At 50.6% G+C, this 9,188-nt stretch overlaps 1 protein-coding gene across 1 annotated transcript in view; it reads left to right on the top strand.

Moving 5' to 3' along the window:
- The first annotated feature begins 474 nt into the window (after nt 1-474).
- ADRA1B (adrenoceptor alpha 1B) overlaps nt 475-9,188 on the top strand; it is a 48,109-nt gene continuing 39,395 nt past the window's right edge. Inside the window, exon 1 of the mRNA XM_025434669.3 lies at nt 475-1,552. Within this exon, the coding sequence (XP_025290454.3) occupies nt 604-1,552 (949 nt within the window). The 5' untranslated portion in view covers nt 475-603. The remainder of the gene's footprint in view (nt 1,553-9,188) is intronic.

Raw genomic sequence — 9,188 nt, 5'->3', positions numbered from 1 at the left:
GGTCGCTCCTCCCCCCTCCTCTGCCCGGGGCTCGCGTCGGTTGGGGGTTGGGGCGGGGGCGGGGCGGGGGGCGCGGGGCCGGCGGCCGCCCGGGGTGGCGGCGGCGTCGGGGCTGCGGGCGCCTTGGCTGGGCCCGCATTGCCCCCTAGTGCCGCGCGGAGTCAGGGCGCCGGGCTCCCCCGCCTGATGTCACCGCCGAGCAGTCAGCCCAGAGGCGGCTGGGTGCGAGCAGACCCTCCTCGGCGCAGGCTGGGCCGGGCCGGGCGCCGCCGCCCCCGCCCCCGCCCCCGCCCCCGCCCCCGCCCCCGCCCGCGGGGCGCCCCCCGCCCGCGCCCCCGGCCGGCCCCCGCGCGCCTGACGCGCACCATTAAACTTGGAGCCGGCCGCGGCCCGTGCGTCGGCCGCCTCCCCTGACAGCCGGCGGGCGGCGGGCGGCGGGCGGCTCGGTGCGCGCAGGAGCCGCGCCGCCGGGGAGATGCGTCCTGGCCGCGAGGGCGCCGCGGGGAAGCCGAGCGCGGGCCACGCCGAGGCGCGGGGCAGCTGAGCCGCGCGGCCGCAGCCCTTCCAGCCCGCTCGCCCGCGCTATGGAGCGCCGACTCTAAGATGAATCCCGACCTGGACGCCGGCCACAACACATCCGCACCTGCCCACTGGGGAGAGTTGAAGAATGCCAACTTCACTGGCCCCAACCAGACCGCGAGCAACTCCACACTGCCCCAGCTGGACATCACCAGGGCCATCTCCGTGGGCCTGGTGCTGGGCGCCTTCATCCTCTTCGCCATCGTGGGCAACATCGTCGTCATCCTGTCGGTGGCCTGCAACCGTCACCTGCGGACGCCCACCAACTACTTCATCGTCAACCTGGCCATCGCCGACCTGCTGCTGAGCTTCACCGTGCTGCCCTTCTCGGCGGCCCTGGAGGTGCTCGGCTACTGGGTGCTGGGACGGATCTTCTGTGACATCTGGGCCGCCGTGGACGTCCTGTGCTGCACGGCCTCCATCCTGAGCCTGTGCGCCATCTCCATCGACCGCTACATCGGGGTGCGCTACTCGCTGCAGTACCCCACGCTGGTCACCCGCAGGAAGGCCATCCTGGCGCTCCTCGGCGTCTGGGTCTTGTCTACGGTCATCTCCATCGGGCCTCTCCTTGGGTGGAAGGAGCCCGCGCCCAACGATGACAAGGAATGCGGGGTCACCGAGGAACCCTTCTACGCCCTCTTCTCTTCCCTGGGCTCCTTCTACATCCCGCTGGCGGTCATTCTGGTCATGTACTGTCGCGTGTACATCGTCGCCAAGAGGACCACCAAGAACCTGGAAGCCGGAGTCATGAAAGAGATGTCTAACTCCAAGGAGCTGACTCTGAGGATCCACTCCAAGAACTTCCACGAGGACACCCTCAGCAGTACCAAGGCCAAGGGCCACAACCCCAGGAGTTCCATAGCCGTCAAACTTTTTAAGTTCTCCAGGGAGAAGAAAGCAGCCAAGACCTTGGGCATTGTGGTCGGTATGTTCATCTTGTGCTGGCTACCCTTCTTCATCGCTCTACCGCTTGGTAAGTTGGGGACTGCTGGAGGGGAACCGGGTGTTTTCAGATCTTGGGCTCACCGATGAGCTTACCGTAAAGTTTTGTGGGTGTGGGTGTGTGTGGGTGTGGGTGTGGGTGTGTGTGGGGGGTTGTTTTTTATGCAGTCTGTGTGTGTTTGGAGATTGAAGAATACGGTTTGTTCTGCAAAGGCTTTGCAGATTGGGCAGCTGGCTAAGAACCGACTCAGGTGTTAGGGGAACACAGTAAGTAAGGTGCTAGTCACTCGAAATAGAACCACAGGAGGAAAATCTGGTACGTAGCATGACTCATTCAACAGCGTCAGTTTAATAATTAAAAAGGACACTGGACTTGAACATCACACCAGCGTTATCTCAGTAGTAATGATGTGCCGGCTAAGGCAGCGTCACTAATGCAGCATACAAAATAGTTTGTAGTTACCGCAGACGCGGCATTTGGGAAGCAGGCAGGCAGCTCGTGTACGCAGAGAGGCAGTTTTCATTCAGCATTTCCAGGGCTCTTGCAGAGACCCACGCTCCCCGTGAGCTTTGCAGAGGCTGCGTTCTCCCCTCCTCCCTTCACTGCCTGCTCTCACCTCAATGCACTTCCCTTCACTATGAGTTAATAAGAACATTTTAACACCCGCACTGCCCCAATCAGCCTTTGAGTTATCCAAAGCTTGAGATTTGAAAGAGAAGGAGGACAGCCAGAGGGCCACATGTTTTCAGTTTTTACCCAAAAATGTTCCTAACTCTGGTGACTCATGGAATACCCGGGTTTAAAGTACGGCGGCCCCTCACCTTAGGCTGCCAGACACCAAACCCTGCTGGGATGAAACGGAGTTCTTCCTCTCCTATACAAATATGTCCATCTTCTTTTGTTTAGTGGTCTTACTAAGTTATTCAAAAAGCTTCCTGATTTTTCCTAAGAAGACAAGGTCTGGTTAGGAGGTAAACCTACAGGAGGGCACCGTGACATGCTGTCCACAAGGCTTGGGAAACACTCGTCCCTTCTCTAAGGCACGGATCTGCTTTCGTTTCCTCTCCCATCCCTGGGGGACACTCCAGAAAATGAATGGAGGGAGGTGATCATTGCAAAGTCATGTGCCATGATATCAGAAGAGGTAACGGCTGCTACATGCCATGCACCATATATGCCTGTGATCACACCCGGGGCTCCATTAGCACTGAACATAACCAAATCCCTCAAATAACTAAAATTCTGGAGACACACTGCTTTCACGAGAAAAAGGGCAAATGGAAAGAAAGCAAACTGACATCACGAGTTTCCATTTTAAAAAGATAAAGGGAAAAAAAGGTGTTTAACCTACTCTCCATGTTGTCATTTCTAAGGCAGGCTTGCAAGTTAAGTTAATGCCTTTGGGAAATATTTTTAGTGTGTTACGTGGAAAGCATTTGAAGCTGTACCCCACCCCCAGGAGTGGTCACATCTCACTGCAGAGAAGCTTTCTTTTTTTTTTTTTCCAAAGTCTTGGGGTCCTCTTGCAGGCTTGTTGGGTTAAAGTGGGTAACAGTTCACACTGGTTTGGGCTATGTAAAGATCATGGTTGTACATGGAAGTGATTTGGTCATATACTAGCTATAGACCTTGGGCAAATGACTGATGGTCTGTGAGCCTCAGTTTCTCCATCTGCAAAATAGGGCTAATTATTGTTTGCTCCATGGGGTTTGCACTAATGCATGGAGAGGACTTAATGCAGTGTCTGGTGCACAGCAAAAGCTTAATGAAAGTTAGCGTTGTACTACAAACCAAATCCCAATCGCCCCTCAGCTATAATTGTGTTTCTCCTTCTCTACTCAGTTGCCAATCCCACACCGCTATTAAAGGCTCAGAAGAGAATTGAGTCTTTCTCCTTTCTTCCTTCTGCCTCTGCCCTCCAGCCTGCAGAGGCTATGACCAGAGCATCCTCAGGAAGGAGAAGGCCACAGCAGGATGCAGGGAATGGATCAAAGGTGCAAGCTTTCACTTTAGGGGGCAATGGAAACAGGTCCAAATAGGCGCAGAGGCTGCCTGCATGCTGAAAGGGAAAGAGCACTGCCCTGGGGGCCAAGCGCAATGGAGTCTTCCTGTGAGGTTTGCCATCAGTCAGCTCTGTTACCCTAGGTTTGTTGCTTAACCTCTCTGGACTTCAGATCTCACTTCCAGGGAACAAGAGAGTTGGACTTAATCAAGGGCTCTCAGATTTTAATAAAGATCAGAGTCATCTGTGGAACTTGATAAACATTCACCGTCTTAGACATAATCCACAGACAATCTGATTCAGTAAATCGGATGGGTCCCAGGAATCCTCATGTTTAACCAGCACACCAGGTGATTCTGAAGAAGTGGTCCACAAATCAAGGCTTTGAGAATCACTAGCCAGAGGACCTCTCAGCAACCTTCAGGCTCCAGCCTCCTGGACACCAAGGTTTTAAATGCTGCAAAGCTTAACCCTTCCCCAGGCACGTGGTGGTACAGGATGATGTGGTTTCTCTGTGGGTCCTGCTCTTCAAACTCAGTTTCTCTCTCAGTTTCTTCTCACCAATGCTAGCTCCTCCACTTTTCCTCCCTTTCTGTTCATGACTTTCTGAGACTTTAACCCCCTGACGTCTCAGGTCCCTGGCCTCCGTGGCATGCTCTCAGAATTTGTTTCTCCTCTCCTTGCCATGAAACCTTTCTGAACACCCCTGACACTGCCTCCTGGAGATCTCTTGGTGTGCTATCCCTAAGCTACTCTACCCACCTCTTCTCCCTTGGCTTCCCAAGTCTTGACAGGTACAAAATATGGACTTCAGGCCTTGGGTTTGAGATGGACTCTGAAAGGTACTCAAGAGCTTCAAACAGAGAAGGTGCTTAATTAACGTGTTCTTAATAACTTAGGGAGAGTATCCCAGCAAAAGGGAGATATGGGTTTCTACTTCCCCTGAGTTCAAATAACACCCAAACAAAAGGAGCATGATGTAGAACAATAACTCTTTGGAATCTGAACAAGGTTGCAAATTCAAAATTTTCCATGAAATGCTTCTCACTCACAAGGAGAGAAAGCGGATCTAGGGGGAGCTGGTCATTGGCAAGCAGAGAAGTGCAGGTAGGAGTACCTTCCAATTAGTGACAGACTTCCAGGTTCCTGGATGGCATGAGATTTCCATAGCTGTGTTTGTCTTCTCTGTGGGAGAGAAGGGTTGGGATCCCTCCTGGGAAGGAGAGAAAATATCCGTGCCCTCTATGGGGTACTGGTCAGGGGGCCCCAATTGTTTTCCTTCCTCCCTTATTTTTATTTTTGGGAGCAGGGTTGGGTTGCATGCAGGGCTGGGCTTCTCATCTCCTGTGGTGCTCTCCCCACCTGTAACACCCTCCCTACCTCCTCCCCACCCTTCCCCTGTGGCCTTAGACCAAGTTGGGCCAGGGACCAACTCTCACTCAGGAGCAGGGATGGACTCCACCAAACAAGGACCTCTTTATGCGGCCCCTGGAACTGGGCCATGGAGGGACAGGAAATAATTGGAATATAATACAGCAGCATTTCTACTCAATGGGCCATGTGCAAGATGTCCAAGGAATCTTCAGCTGCCAGGCCTAAGAATGAAGCCTAGCTCCCACCCACCTGGGGAAGACCTGGGCTGGTCAGGGTCTCAAGGAGCAGCTGGGCTACTGAGGGATGTACACTGCATTGTGGGGATAGATTGGCGGGTGGGGGGTGTGGGGGCAGGAAGTGCTGGGCAGCCAACTGGTAGCTGAGTTTAGTGCGTTGTTTAGAAAACACTGGAACCTTGCCTTGCTCCAAATCTTTCTTCCGTCTTTTAAAATGCTGAAAGGCACCAGGAAGCCATTATTGAACTAACTGCTTTCCCCTCCAAATAAATGAAGGTCAATTTCAAAGAAACAGTTGTGTTCTCATAGTGCTGGGACCAAATAGGAATCCCTCTCTCCGTTGATTTGTTTCTCTGCTCCTCTCATTCAAATCGAGGCTGATGAGGCTGACGAATCCCTGCCTCCCACAAGAGCACAAGGGAGGGCAAGGGTCTCAGAGATGACTCAGGACAGGGCCACCGCCACAAATATACACACTAACCCTTTGGCTCTGAGGTTTCAAAACACAGGAATTTGAGTTGCTCACAAAGCAGTCGGTTTGAATGAGGGAGAAATTTTTAGACACAGGGAATCCTTCCTGGAAAAGGAAATCCTTCTGAAGGAAAATACATTCAAGCATTTATGAAATCATTAACAAAGACTTCCTAACACACCTACTAAGTGCTATGTGGCCTCCTCCTGCAGGATGTTTACAGACTCATGAGATCGTATTTTTATGAAGCATGTACTATGTGCCAGACATTCTTCTAGGCTCTCCACAGACATTATCTCATTAATCCTCACAGCTACCCTGACAGGAGAGAGTAATTGCTCCCTCTCTAACGATGAATATGCAGGAGCTCAGAGAGGTTAGTCTTCTTGTCCCAGGTCGCACAGTAAGTAAGTGATAGAGCCAAGGGTTGAATCCCAGTCTGTCAGGACAGGCACAGACCTATTCCACTGCAGCTGGGAGATGTCTGGCCTTCTTGGTCCCTAGTCCCAATCTGCTCCCATGGCAAATATGCTCCAAAACTCCAGAGCCACCGTATCGAAAGCTGGGTATTGCGCTTCTCTTACAAGACCCTGCCTTTCTTCCACTCTCTGCTCATCCCTGCAAAAAGACTCACCCAGAATATGTCAGCAAAGTCATCTACATTCTAGCTCAGGGCTACATTTGCTCCACACCTCCAGTACTGCATAGGATGTGGGTCTCCCAGTGCTTGGCCTTTCATCACCGCAGCCAGAGGAAACAGTGAGACCTTGCCCTTCATCTAAGAATCTAGATCTACATCTTTAATCATTCATTCATTCATTCATTCATTGAATAAGTATATATTTATTGGATGCCTACTGGGTCCAGGTGTTATGCTAGAGATACAATGGTGAGCAAAACATCTATGCTCCATGTCCTCATAGAATTTAGTTCTAGTGGGAAACAGATCATTGGAAAAACACATGCACACAATTAAACATGAACACAAATTGTAACAGGCAACCTGAAAGTAAAGGGGTGAGATGCTATTAGAAGTAAATAACAAGGGCAGCCTGGGTGGCTCAGCAGTTTAGTGCCACCTTCAGCCCAGGGCCTGATCCTGGAGACCCAGGATCGACTCCCACATCAGGCTCCCTGCATGGAGCCTGCTTCTCCCTCTGCCTGTGTCTCTGCCTCTCTCTGTGTCTCTCATGAATAAATAAATAAAATCTTAAAAAAAAAAAGTAAATAACAAGAGTCAGCATATCACAGGGGTCCCTGAGTGACATGGTGTGGAGGGGCTAACTCAGTGAGTGAAGGCGGCAGGTAGAAGAAGAGGGTCCAAGCAGAAGGAAGGGCGTGCCCAAGAGTCCTGAGGCAGAAGCTGGTGGGGAAGTAGCAAGCCTGGACAATATGGGGAGCCAGGGGCAAGTCAGGGCTGCAGGTGTGGGAAGAGGCCAGGCCAGGCAGGGATTTTAGGCCACTTCTAGGACTTAGGATTTTATCTTAAGCTACACTGGCCACGACTGAAGCATTTGAAACAGACAAGAGATACCATCTGAATTATATCTTGAGAAGATGAATCAGGCCTCACTATATGGAACACATGCCAAAGGCACGGCAATTAGATGTCCACCATCCCAGTGAGAGCTGATGGTAACTTAGACTCAGCTGGGGGCAATGAAGGTGGAGAGAAATGGACAGATACAAGGACTTGGAATTAGTTGGTTCTATGATTTAGGAGGGTTAGTGAGAACAAGAAATGTGTCTGGAATAACTCTGAAGTTTCTGAGCAATGCAGGTATCATTCGTTGAAATGCCAACAAGACACAGCCAAGAGGATTCCTCCCGGGACCTTCCTCAGACCCTATTCATCAGGGTTCATAGGACAGCATGCTAGGAGTGACCTGCCAGACATTCTTCCGAGTAGATAAAATGTCCCAACTCAAAAGCTTGGAGCCGTAACCAATTACTGACCAGCTATTCATCAGAAACATCTAGCTCTTCCCAAAAGCATAGATTCTTGGGCTCCATCACAGACCAACTGTTTCAGAATTTCTCATGAGGGGGTGGAGAACTGCCATTTTTAACAAGTTCCCAGGTGATTCCAATGCAGCCAGAATAGCGCCAGTCCTCCCCATGCCTGGGAAACCCTGGAATGAACACCCCATGGGGAGCCAAGAGAACTTGCTTATGCTTCCCCCAGTGAGGCCAGAAGTACTTCCAATCCTGCCTAGTCCCTTGGGTTAGTCCACATGGAGAAAGGCAGAAGGCTGGCAGGAAGGAAGGTGAATTCTTTAAACTAGAGCTTCCCTGGAGAAGAGAAGAGCAGAAGAATAGAAGCAGCTCTTCAATGTACTGGGTACACTGCTCAACACTGAATGTGATGTATTGCTCATAATTCTCACAACCCCCCTCTGGAGAGCAAGTATCATCATCCTTGTGTTTAAAGGTGAGGGAACAAGAGCTCAGAGAGGTTTGGTAACTTGCCCAAGGCCACACAGCTAGTAAGTGGTCAAGTCTATCAGACTCCACATTTGACACTCAATAAGCATTTGTTATATTATTCTTGTCGTTACTGCAGTACTTTCTGAACATTTGTCTGGGGTCTGGTGCCGATGGATGTAACATTTTCACTGGCTCATGACAAAATGAGAAAAAAATTAGAAAAATTCTGTGTTTTTCCAAATGTATTCAATATAAATGACTGTCCTTTTATTCTAAAGATTATGTCCTTTCTATTTTGGGACGCTGAAATAGCATTTCTTTGATGGAATGATGGTAATAAGTAGTGATGATAGTCATGTGTGTACGTGTGTGTTAAATGTCCTACTTGGCAAAATAACAAGTTGGTAGCCCTATGCCTATCCACACCAAAAATGTTTTGAAATTTTACTGTGAGTCTCATAAAGTCCTGGAATCGTAGAAGATACCATGGTAGTTAGATGCAATACATGTTTGTGGAAGAAAGCAAGACAAAAAAGGAGGGAAGGAGGGCAGAAGGGAGGGAGGGGATGGATAATGAGTTAGCCTCCCTTTTGTAGTGACATTCAAAGGACTGGGGCAGAAGGGCAGGAGGGGGAGGGACAATATGTGAAGGATACGACAGGATGGGGGGCCATTTGCGGAGGTACCGAATCCTGCTGGGGCAAAACAGGCCACAGAAATGCCAACGGGTGTGTGTGTAGCTGCAGTGCCATCACAGATGGGCCCGTTCGGATCTCTAATGCAGGAAATGCCTTTACCTGAGTGTGTGCGTGGCTCATAAAAATAACTGATGGCCGCTGGGCCACACTGGGAAATTGCTTTCTCCGATATCTGCAAGATGTTTCCGCAGTCACTGTGCTCCCAGACCACATCTGATAATAATAATACTAATAGATCCCATTTATTAGGTCTTGCTATGTTCTGCACCCACTGTGCTACACAGGGCTGAGGGGTGCTTCTCTGCGTTCTCTCATGAACTCCTCTCTCCAAAGGTTTACGAAGCAGGCACTGTTACTGTCCTCATTTTACAAATAAGGAAACTGAAGCTCAGAGAGGTTGAGTGATTTGCCTCAGGCCACTCAGCTGATTAGGGATAGAACCTAGATTCACATGTAG

This window comes from Canis lupus, chromosome 4, assembly GCF_003254725.2.
Source record: "Canis lupus dingo isolate Sandy chromosome 4, ASM325472v2, whole genome shotgun sequence".
NCBI classification, from domain to species: domain Eukaryota; kingdom Metazoa; phylum Chordata; class Mammalia; order Carnivora; family Canidae; genus Canis; species Canis lupus.
Note: the sequence above shows the minus strand (reverse complement) of the source record. Positions and strands in the feature narration are given on the sequence as shown.